The 12,391-nt window shown below is 36.3% G+C and overlaps 2 protein-coding genes and 1 pseudogene across 2 annotated transcripts in view; 2 read left to right on the top strand and 1 right to left on the bottom strand.

Annotated features, from left to right (window-relative positions):
- LOC110025770 (exportin-4-like) overlaps positions 1-12,391 on the bottom strand; it is a gene marked incomplete at its 5' end in the record, with an annotated part of 120,471 nt that overhangs the window by 2,052 nt on the left and 106,028 nt on the right. The window contains 1 exon segment of the mRNA XM_020726420.1: positions 2,734-2,809. Within this exon segment, the coding sequence (XP_020582079.1) occupies positions 2,734-2,809 (76 nt within the window).
- LOC110025760 (CRM-domain containing factor CFM2, chloroplastic) overlaps positions 1-12,391 on the top strand; it is a 56,030-nt gene that overhangs the window by 34,454 nt on the left and 9,185 nt on the right.
- LOC110025767 overlaps positions 11,730-12,391 on the top strand; it is a 25,934-nt pseudogene continuing 25,272 nt past the window's right edge.

Raw genomic sequence — 12,391 nt, 5'->3', positions numbered from 1 at the left:
CTCCTCCGCCTACCTCTCTTGCTTGATAAGGCTGTTGGAGCCTTCTTCCCTTCGATTTGATCATGATCAGTGGAGGGAAACGACCAGGTCAGTCGCTCACCTCCTCTACCTCTCTCTTCTTCTTTTCCCTCTGTTGTGGCCTCTTCTTGTTTCTTTTCCTTCAGCTTCTACTTACTCTACCTCACTCTACTTATCTCTCCCGTGACTGCTATATCTCTCGCCCGTTTCCTTTATTGATTTCGAATGAGTTGAGGGGATAGCCTCGACTTAATCTTCTCATGGGTGGTGGTAAAGATTTTCAAACGACACCACAGATATAGTAAAAGTAGAACTTTGTTTAATTGATCTTTTTTTTGTTTATTATTACGTAAGCCACGATTGGTCATTCTTGGACACAGGCACAATCAAAACCAGTACAAAACAAACTAGTACACTCACGAACTAGTTCTTGAATCCTTAAATCATAAACCTACTTATGTAGCTCCTCCAACTCTCTTGATTGCATTTGATAGGTTGGTGTTAGTTGGGGAGCATTAATCTAGGCACAAAATCTATGTCATGCTGAATTTCACACAGTTGTGGTAATCCAGGTGGTAGGCTGTAAATAATAATATCCTAACTACAAGAGATCATACTACCACAGTTTTTGGCGCTTTCTTCTCACAGTCATCCAACATCATCAAGACTAATCCAACTAGCGCCTCCCATAGCCTACAGAAATGCAGTATGTGGAACAATAATTCCCACTTCTATCTAAGAACTCATCAATATCAATTCTTTCAAAGGCACAAATACAATGTGTTTCCCATCTTTTATGAGGTATGTGTTCCTATAAACATCATATTGTGCCTTCATATTTCCATGGTTGAGCAAACAAAATGTGATACACATCCATAAGCCTAATGCACACCACACCTGCGCTTAAAGCTTATTTCTAATGGAAAACTCTATTAGGCATATCTCATAGATACAGATGTCATTTCTTATACAACTGAGGGAACATGACTGAGAATGATTCTAGTTAATTATACTAAATTTACCCAACATCAAAGTAAACACAACATTCTCACATCTGTCTCCATTTATAATAAGACTACACAAATTCGTTTTCACAGTAAAACAAGTATGAAATAATTTAAGCATAAGTCACTGCTGCTCCGATGGGCTAGGTCTAGAGAACTCAAACCACATATATCATCATAATCTAAGGGCAGTTGATACTTATCTCCATTCTCCTCATCTCTAGAGTCTTTGCTATTTACTTTTTCCATTGCACCATACTTAGTAAAAAATTCATTCTTTTCGGGCAATTGGATGTAATGTGTCAATATCCACGACATTTGAACTGCTTCCTAGTTGAGAATATCATGAAGTGCTAGTCTGATTAACCCTTGTTCCCTCTTTGCCGGCTTCTCCTCATGAGGGGAAAAATTTAGCACTCTGATTAGAGTGCAAAAACTACCTAACCTCATGGCCTAACCCAGTTTGAAGTTGAAGTAGATCTCATACTATTGTGATGCTTCTCACCTTTGAGCTAAGGTTCAGACATCCTGCAAGGTCCAATGGAGACAACACCTTATTACTAAAGGATAATCTTGACTCTCTAAGGTATCAAACTATGATGTTCTTCTCTGGCTCCATCAACTCACACTTAAACATGAGTTGTTCAAACACAGCGGTGTACTCTACTGATAAGTTCTTCTACTATAAGTGGCAAAGTTTCACAAATATATCATGTTTATTGTGTTGGGAGGTATTCATGATGCGTCTCCTTCATCTTCAACGAGTTGGTGATCTTGCATTTTCTTTTAAGTTGGTGTAGGCGCTATAAATTTTCACATTATAAAAATGTATTTTTCTTTAACTTAATTGAAGCTAAATTCACCCTTTTATTAGATGAAATGTTGTTGTCCTAAATAATTTGTTTAACGGTATGGAGCCACTAAATAAATTTATCTGGATCTATATGATTGTAAAAAATTGGTAAAACAACCTTCACTCCAAAATCACTCTCCTCCCATACTTAATGTCGAATCGACACTACATCAGTTCTTCATACCATAAGGCTTCTTGACGAAAACTTTCGTTCGGTCACTGTTGTTGCTATGGTTAACTTTTATATTGTTTTCTTTCACAATCAGCGAGCCTACACTGTAATTGAAGCATTTTTCGATCCATATCTCCATGATAAGCCCTAGACGCCTTTTTGGGGGTTTCTCCTCATCATCATGGTAACTTGCTCCTCATCTTGGGTTTCGGCTTAGATATTATTGTAGCCTCAAGCGAACCAGAGGCTGGTTCGGCCTCATCCATAATACATGTATAAGATTGGTGCAGACAGTCAACTCACTTTTGAATAAATTCACAAAAAAAGAATTAAACAAGAACTTTAGAAAAAAAATTGGGAAACTTTTCATTGAAAACTGCAATTTGAATACCATGTAATATACAACAGCTCATAGTTTTCCAGACGGTGATCAATTCACTGGTTATCAGGAAAGCACATATTTACTTGCTATTTAGGGACCGTTAAAAAAAAATGTGAGATTTGAAAGTCTGGATAATGATTTTTGATAATAACACCATATAATATGTTGGAAAGAGAATAAAACTAAGGAGTAATATATAAGTTTCTCAAATAAATCCCACAAGATAGCAATAACATAAAACGTAAAAGCAGCAAAAAGAAGAAAAACAAAAAAGAAAAAAATCTACATTAAATCTTTCATTAACCTCCATAAGGCGAGGACTAAAACATGCTGCCCTCATTTTTGGATCTAAACTCAGCCTCGAAAATTCTATTATTGACCTGCATAAACCAAATGGAAAGTATCTGATCAACAAAAACTAACCACAAAATAAAGAACAAAACACCATGCAACTATGTAAGCACGAACACACAACGAGCTTGCTTTCCAAGCCCCAAAAAGTCTTCCATAAATTTTTAGAAATTTCTAAGTACATTAGAAATTCCATGCATCAGATATTTATGAAGTAACTTCTTAAAACCATTGGGTAGGGGGTAGGGGGTAGGGGGGAGTTGGGGGGCAATAAAAAGTAATGCATTCACGATAGTGATCCAGTGCATACTAATAAAACAAGGCAGCATAAAATAATACATTAACACCCCTTTGACTGCTAGTCACCTGAATGCAAAAAAAAATAATGTAATCATTACGTAGAGACAAAAGAAGGAACTGATTAAAAGTGAAAGCAACAATGTTTTCAGAATAGCATGCAAAAAGCATCAAAGATGCCATCATGATCCTAATGAATAAGACCATCCCGTCTTCATTGTGAGACAGTTTATAATATATTTTAAACCCAAGAGTAATGCTAAGCAGGAAACCAAATCATTGTTAAAAATGCACTATTGGAGCGAAGCAAAACAATAAGTGGCATTGCTTACGGCTTGCTTGTGAAGTGTAAGCTTGCAGCAAAATGTGTATTGCTCCAATTCATCACGTCGCATCACAGTATTGTGTGCCTGACTCCTGCTTAGAGTGAATTCCTGTTTTATATTTCATGATTTGGTTCTTCATTTACCGTGATAATAAAGCATGTAGTTTGTTTATGCTTATCATTTAGCATAGCCATTGGGTGTTGATTATTGATTCTCTGTTCTCTCCCATCAAACCTAACAGCTTGTTGGTTGCGATAAAAAATTTGAATTATAATTAAACATCTTAAAACTTTGATCAAATTGAGTGTCTCAATGGGAGAAATCTAACAAGCCCAAAATTACTTAATTTTGAGGTCATTAACACACTTAAATACAAGAAAAATAACATATAATAATGAATTAAAATGCATCGCATGTGGAGTGTTCTGAGTTTTTGACAAACTTATCAAAATGCTCTTCTAAAACTTCATAAATAGGATTCCCTTTTCAACATGACACAAAAAGAAACTAAGCGTTAAGTTTTCACATTGAAGAAAACTTGAAGCAAACAACCGCCAACAATTATCGTTGACTACCACTTGTGACTGTTATTGCTTACTATTATCTCATGACAGTTGTAGACAACAACCTTCTTATTACCATCATAGTCTAGACTATTGTTATCTAATCATTATAACAATCAAAAGTTTGTACTCTATAACTAAACATTACATATCTAAATTTTGAAAAGTTTGTCAAAAACCAAAGTTTAGATGTTAGATATGTAAATTTACCGAAATTGGGTGGTAGGGCAGGTATTTAAATTCCCCTTAAATGTTTCTAACAAAATGCTTCATCAATTATTGGTGAAGGCAATGATGTGAGTTAACTGACAAGACAAAAAATCATTATAATGCCGAACGTTGCTTAGAATGAACACGACATTGAAATGTTAATAAATGGTGGTTAGGTTCCCTTTCCAAATTTGTTAGGTGAGCTTCGGTGAGCTAACATGCACTCCAATACGCAAGAACATTGCTTGCTTGATTGACAAACTTCGTTAGTACTTAGTTTTCCCCACGTTATAATCCTGGTTGGTCTCAGGTATCGATCATTGTCCCTCCACCATTAATCCAAATCATTACTTATTTTCCAATTTGGAATGTTCATGCATGTCTGCCTGTCCGGTTGAGCATTATCAAAGCTTTAGTTCTTACAAGAATAAATAAATAAGAGAATTATGCACATCATGTTATGATTTTTTGGACAAGTTTTATATTGGGTGTCGACTACCTAACGCAAGCCTTCACTTTGCACATCCGGGTTTGCACATCCGGGCTTGAGACTGGCAATGAAAGTGTTAAAAAATTAAAAATAATTCTTTTCATTTTAATTTTTAGATTAAAGATTTCTTTATAAAGCTGCTTCTGCCATATATATATATATATATATATTATAAAATGCCCGATCGCTAATATATTAAAGAGAAAAAAATACATATAAGTTGTATGAGTGAGTCTAAAAGAAGGTTCAACTCACACAATACAACACACACAAAATCTCAAATAAAGCAAAAATACATAAAGATAAAAAAATCAAAAATCACCAACGGGCGCAAAAGCGGTAGGAACGTTCCACTTTAATTCTCACTCTGCCTTTAGTTCTCGGAAGGAAGCCGGCTAACAAATTGATAAGTTGCATTTCTTTAATCATTGGAGCAATTTTTTGAGATCCTATGAAGCTAGATATGCCCACCTTTAACCTAACCATGCCTTCTGTGGCCAGAATACTTGTGGGAATGGATATTACCTTACCTGCTATTACTGAAGTCTGACTGGAAACAACTCACAATGGATATTGGCAACCAATTGTCATGGAACATAAACCTTTTTATTGTACCCACTGTAAGATGTTTGGGCATACACTTGATAAATGTCAAAGGCTCCACCCACCTATGAAAGTTATCAGAAAAAGTTTAAGTTGTTGGTAAATCAGGTGGAGACGACGGTTGTCTTCAGCTTAAGTTATAAGAAATATTGTGATGGTATAGGTGACTGCCCTTTTATTAAGAATGCAAGCAGGAAAATTGGGAAAGCAAAACTTTTTTTTCCTAATTGGGAAATTCAAGTTTACTCTTATTGAAAAATTTCTCTGGGGTCTCCCACCTATGGAAGTTATCAGAAAAAGTTTTGATGATATCAAATTAGCAGGAAAATGGAAAGTGAGGCTCATGGATGGGAAACATATATTGATTCAATTAACCATGACTGAATATTACACTTGGGTTTTCTTCAAAAAATATCTTAATATTGTTGGTAAATCAATGAATCTACCCAAGTGGTATCTTGATTTTGACCCCAATCATGAACCTTTTACTGTACCGGTAAGGTTTAGTCTACGTGCTCATCAGGTTATTTAGTAAGCTCTAGTATATCTTCATTCTTCTTCTTCCTCCAGTAAGTGTAAACTTGTCATTCCTCCTCTGAAGAATCCGCCTGATGGGATAAAGCTGAAGCAGAAGTATTACCAACAATAATACCCACAATAAGTACTACAATATGTGAAGTATGAGTTGTCGCTACACCGGATACTTCTTGAAGAATGGAGCTGTGAGGCTAAAAGAAGGTCCAACTCACACAATATATATATATATATACATATTATAAAATGCCCGATGGCTAATATATTAAAGAGAAAAAAATACATATAAGTTGTATGAGTGAGTCTAAAAGAAGGTTCAACTCACACAATACAACACACACAAAATCTCAAATAAAGCAAAAATACATAAAGATAAAAAAATCAAAAATCACCAACGGGCGCAAAAGCGCTAGGAACGTTCCACTTTAATCCTCACTCTGCCTTTAGTTCTCGGAAGGAAGCCGGCTAACAAATTGATAAGTTGCATTTCCTTAATCATCAGGTCTTTTATTCTATTGGAGCAATTTTTGGAGATCCTATAAAGCTAGATATGCCCACCTTTAACCTGATCATGCCTTCTGTTGCCAGAATACTTGTGGGAATGGATATTACCTTACCTGCTATTACTGAAGTCTGACTGGGAACAACTCACAATGGATATTGGCAACCAATTGTCATGGAACATAAACCTTTTTATAGTACCCACTGTAAGATGTTTGGGCATACACTTGATAAATGTCAAAGGCTCCACCCACCTATGGAAGTTATCAGAAAAAGTTTAAGTTGTGGTAAATCAGGTGGAGATGGCGGTTGTCTTCAGCTCAAGTTATAAAAAATATTGTGATGGTACAGGTGACTGCCCCTTTATTAAGAATGCAAGCAGGAAAATTGAGAAAGCAACACTTTTTTTCCCTGATTGGGAAATTCAAGTTTACTGTTATTAGAAAATTTCTGTGGGGCCACCCACCTATGGAAGTTATCAGAAAAAGTTTTGATGATCTCAAATTAGCAGGAAAGTGGAAAGTGAGGCTCATGGATGGGAAACATATATTGATTCAATTAACCATGACTTAATACTACACTTGGGTTTTCTTCAAAAAATATCTTAATATTGTTGGTAAATCAATGAATCTACCCAAGTGATATCTTGATTTTGACCCCAATCATGAACCTTTTACTGTACCGGTAAGGTTTAGTCTACCTGCTCATCAGGTTATTTAGTCTATTAGGATCATACTTTGGGACCCTATGAAGCTAGATCTACCCACTTTTAATCTTACCAGACTTTCTATGACCATAATACTTGTGGGAAGAGATATTACTTTACCTGATGTTACTAAATTCTGGTTGTGCACAACTCATAATGGATATTGGCAACAAAACTTCATGGGACCTTATTGTTCTTATTGTAAGATGTTTGGGCATATCCTTGATAAATGTCATAAGTTTCATCCTAATTAGAAATCTAAAGATCAAGTGAATAAGGATTGATCAAACCCCACAGCTCTAGACATATTTGTTCTACCTGAAGAGAAAACTACCACAGAATAAGATTTGACGTTTGATTTAATTACCCCTGTGGACCTCCCCCTAAAAATATTGTTTCTGCGATTGAGGAGAAGCTGGATGTCCGTGCGAAGCAAAACTCTATTGAAAACAGTACTGAAGGACCCCTACCTACATGGACTGATAATAAGGAAAACCTTGCAGCTCCATGTCAGCCGTTAAAATTGAGAAAGAATGTATTTGATTTAATATAATATATATTTTTTAAAAAATTAATTGTTTAATTTTGAAAGTATGAGACCGAACCAAGCTCATATTGACGATATTTTAAATAAACGAGTACAACACTACAAGTGACATTCCTATCCCGACAAATAGACATGTCACTTATTTGTGATGCTCGATTAAATAAACTAATGAATTTATGATATCCATTTTAGTCTGCGAACTTTTATGTTGACCAACAAATTTTCCTACATAATAATAAAATTTAGATAGAGTTTATATTACCTGGGTTCTTAAAGTTCCCTATAGATGCAAGCCCCTATAGTTAATTACCTCTCAAATGAATGAAGTCACTTAAGAGAACTCTCGATGATAATCAGATGTATCAATCTTCATGAATTGAAAGTTTACGATTTTCAAGGTTGGATAAACAAAAGTCAAGTGGGGAAAGGGACTAAATGGGAACAATTATTTTTGTAATCAAAAGAAAAAAAAGTAGGGGATGTCACAGATCCTGAGAAAAACCTCGAAGACTTCCTAAACTATCTTATTGTTTGACTTCAATTTCAAGAAGATATTTTTTAATATTTCATCCTGTCAATTTTATTATTTAGTCATATAAATAGCTTGAAAGATATGAGGGTTTACGTCGTATCGGACGACGACCTCGGAACCTAAAGCCAGTTGATCGTCATCCTCCACCGTGCTGCCCACGAAGACTTGCTCCAAGCTCCAAACTGTAGCAAATCCAAATTTAGTTTATGTTTTGAATTTGCAAGTATAATTACTGGGTCGGTGATCTACTGCTGGGTACCTCCTATAAAACCAAACTACTGGTCACCTATTCTAAGGGTATAATGCGTAAAAAGAAACAGTAACAGGTGCAGTGACAGAAAAGCAGTAGAGAGTGCAGAAAGGAAAACAATAGTGGAGAAAATGCAGTAAATGTACAATAAAGAGCATTAAAGAACGCAAGTAAAGAAAGTAAAACACTATAAATGTAAAACAAACCTGTATACCTGAAGAGGCTGCTGCTACTATAAATGTGGTCGATGTCTTAGGTACGAGTATAGTAAAAGACTTTAAGAGATGTGCAAATATGACATTTATATAAGTAAGCATGAGCAGTAAAAAGAAACACCACCTGGAAAGACTTGAGAAAAGCGAAAAATATCCCACATTAAGTAAGCCGAAGAAAGTCATCGAAAACACGAGCAAAATCTGAAGAAAGACCATGAGTGTTTTACAAAATTTCAACAAACCGTAAGCAGCACACGAAGTATCCGAAAAATGAGAGAACCGTAAGCACTCGGGATGGGGTAGACTCAAAATCAGGACCTTGGGTCAAAGTCAAGACCCTGGAGCCCTAACAAAATAATCAACACCATGCATATGTGATCCAACAGTAAATAAAAGGTCGCCAGCCTAACAATCACAAAAAAGGGTAATTCCTAACCTAGTTCATATGACTAACCCGAGAAATTTTCCGAAAATATTTAGTAAAGATTTCATTTTTCAAAAGAAATTTTAATTTGTCATGCACTTTGAAATTTTTTTTTTATTTGATTATGTGTGTACATATAAATATCACTTAAGAAAATTTTCATACTTTAGAAAGTTAATGAGTCAGTCATATTAGTAGGCTGGAACTTCTCACTGTCTGTAAAAGAAGGGTAATTATTTACTAAGTATTAGATGTGCAGTAGTGTCAATTCCTCATTCTTTCAAGGTCACTGATAGATGTGCAGTAGTGTCAATTCCTCATTCTTTTAAAGTCACTGAGTCAGAATTGTGCTAAAATTTCTCACGCATACCTAGATGTCTTTTACATCATTGTCCTTGAACCCCAAAATCGATCTACTTATAGCCTTATTTGATGGTTCATATATAGCAAAGTCTATATATGTGCGCTTATGCTTCGGACATAAGCACCTAAAACAAACTACGAAGCAAGAAAAGAAAAGAAGAAAAACGGGGTGAGAAAGATGAGGAATTGATCCATTTGAAATACGAAAATAGTGAAAGATGAATCTACCCTCAAAGCCACATTCAAAACTGAATCTAAAATAAATCTCCACATCCAATGATGTGCATTCGAAAGGCTCATTTAAAATCCCCCAAAAATCATGATCCCCGAAGCTCCCCAAACTTTCGTAAATCCAAACCTTTGTGATTCCCCACCTTTCCCAAAAGAAACAACATTTTAACTCTCCCAAAAGTGGCGTTTTCACAGACAAAGGCCCTCAAATATATTTCACTCTCCAAAATAGAACATGCTTGAACCTCAAATCAATGAGCCAAAAAAAAAATCCCCCACTCAAACTCTTCCAAAATGTCATATACTTCAGCCATTATCAAGAAAAACTGAGCCAAAACGGAACAAGAATAACTCTCAAGTCACCTTTAAACATCGTTTAATCACCTCGAGAAAAGCAGCATTTAATGGGGCAAAAATGGAACTTTTAGCTTGTAAAAGAGAAAGAGGGTTGTCACGGTTCCAATTGAAAGATTCTAAGAAGAAGCAGGGAATTGTATTCGTTTAAAACCATGCAGTCATAACGTTCTTACCACAGTCAATCTTGAGAACAAGCTTAATCATAAAGCCAAGCAATGAAGTGTGAATGAATCCCAAACATGAGCCTCGACCTCTCTGAAACCAGGCCAAACCGAAATCCAAACCTCACCAAAATAGGGTGAAAAACTGCAGCCCAAACGACTATCAAAAAGAGCCTCAAGTGCAGCTTAAACTCCCCCAAAATCATGCCAAACCGCAGCCTACAAACCGCCAAAGACAAGCTCAAAATATTGCTAAAAGGCGCATTTAAAAGCCCCCAAAACTACAGCCAAACCACTCAAAACTAAAACAAACCGCAGCCCAAAAGGCCATCAAAATCAGGCTCAAAACCTGCAACCAATTCAGCCCAAAACCAAACCAAGAACCTGCAGCCAAACCTCTCCAAACTAGGTTAAACCGCAGCCTAAAAACTGCTCAAAACAAGTCAAGAAAGCAGCCCAAAAACTTCCCAAAGCAATGTGTAATGCCAAACGTTTTAGGCATGAAGATGCACCTACAATAAAATATATCCCACCTCTCATTTATCCAAGATAAATTGAATGCCTACCTGCTTTTCATCAACAACCCATCTCAAAGAAAAGAAATAGCTAATACAGTTAATAAAACCATAATGAAAACCGAGAAGAGAAAATTTCAGCCAAACCGCAAGGTAGAGAGAAACTATGGAGATAAAAGAACTCCAAAACAACATCCAAATCATGACCAAGATAGGACAAAACTGCAGCCCGGATTTTGCCAAAACAGGGCAGAAAACTCAGTCCAAATCAGCCCAAAATATCGCCAAAAGACGCATTCAAAAGCCCCTAAAACTACAACCATTTCAGCCCACAAAAAAAAAAAATTTTTTTGAAAGGTTCTAAAGAGCTTGTCAAAATCAGCCCACAAAAGGTGCATTTTAAAAGCTCCCAAACCACAACCAATTAAGCTCAAAAGATGTGTTTTTAAAAGCCCCGAAGTGCAGCAAATTCATCTCAACATATGCAATTTTAGAAAGCCCAAAACCATGTATATATGCGGCCCAAAATAGTTTTCAGAACCTTTCCAAACAGAAATTACATAAGGCCCAAAAACTTTGAGCACGTGTAGCCCAAAAGAATGCTCAAAGCCTTTCCAAAACAGCTCTTAATTCAACTGAAAAAATAGTATTTAAACCCGTCCAAAACAGTGAATAAACAACTTTAAAACGATGTTTAAATCTACCCCAAAATCATGCATATATACCCTCCAAATCGACAAAAGTTCAGCATAATTACACACATAAACTCCAACAAATCTAACACCGATGCTTATAGTCAATCAAATGTAGCATAAATATGTCTCCAAACCAATCAAACGTAATATTTACGTATCTCCAACAAGTCTATATCCAGTAACAAAAAGCATAGTTAGATTTCCCAACTGTATCCATATGAAAGTCCTAGCTCAAAAATAAAAAAGGAATCCCTCTTTTTACAAGATGGTACATATAAGAAAAGCTGCTGAAGATGCTGCTAAACAAGAAAAAGCTGATGCTGAAGATGCTGCTAATCCACTCATACAACCAATCCTTGTTTAGCAGCATCTTGTTTAGCAGCATCTTCAGCAGCTTTTTTGGCAGCTGCTTCTATATCCCGCAACACCATGGTTCTGGAGGCCACCATGATTTGTATCGACAATTCGGAGTGGATAAGGAATGGAGACTACGCTCCAACTCATTTCCAGGCTCAAGCAGACGCTATCAATCTTGTATGTGGGTCTAAAACCCAGTTGAATCCAGAAAATACGGTGGGCTTGCTCACTATAGCGGCTAAAGGAGTCCGTGTTTTAGTCACTCCAACTAGTGATCTTGGGAAGATCTTGGTTTGCATGCATTATTCTCTTAGGTCTGGAGATTGGGAGTGAATTAAATTTGGTATCCGGAATCCAAGTTGCTCAATTGGCTCTCAAACATCGCCAAAACAAACATCAGCAACAGAGGATCATAGTCTTTGTCGGAAGTCCAATTAAGCATGAGAAGAAGTTGCTGGAGACTATTGGCAAAACATTGAAGAAGAATAGTGTTGCTCTTGATGTTGTTGATTTTGGGGAATCCGATGATGGAAAATCTGAGAAGTTGGCTGCACTTGTTGCAGCGGTTAATAAAAATGGCAACAGTCACATAGTTAATATTCCCCCTGGACCAACTGCTCTCTCTGATGCAATATTAAGCACACCCATCTTTACTGGTGATAGTGATGGAGGAAGAGGTTTTGCTGCTGCCGCTGCTGCAGTGTCGGTCAACTTTTTGATTTCGATTAGATTTA

This window comes from Phalaenopsis equestris, unplaced genomic scaffold (assembly GCF_001263595.1).
Source record: "Phalaenopsis equestris unplaced genomic scaffold, ASM126359v1 Scaffold000329, whole genome shotgun sequence".
In the NCBI taxonomy this organism is placed as follows: domain Eukaryota; kingdom Viridiplantae; phylum Streptophyta; class Magnoliopsida; order Asparagales; family Orchidaceae; genus Phalaenopsis; species Phalaenopsis equestris.
The sequence above is the reverse complement of the archived record's forward strand: the minus strand, read 5'-3'. Positions and strand labels throughout refer to the sequence as shown.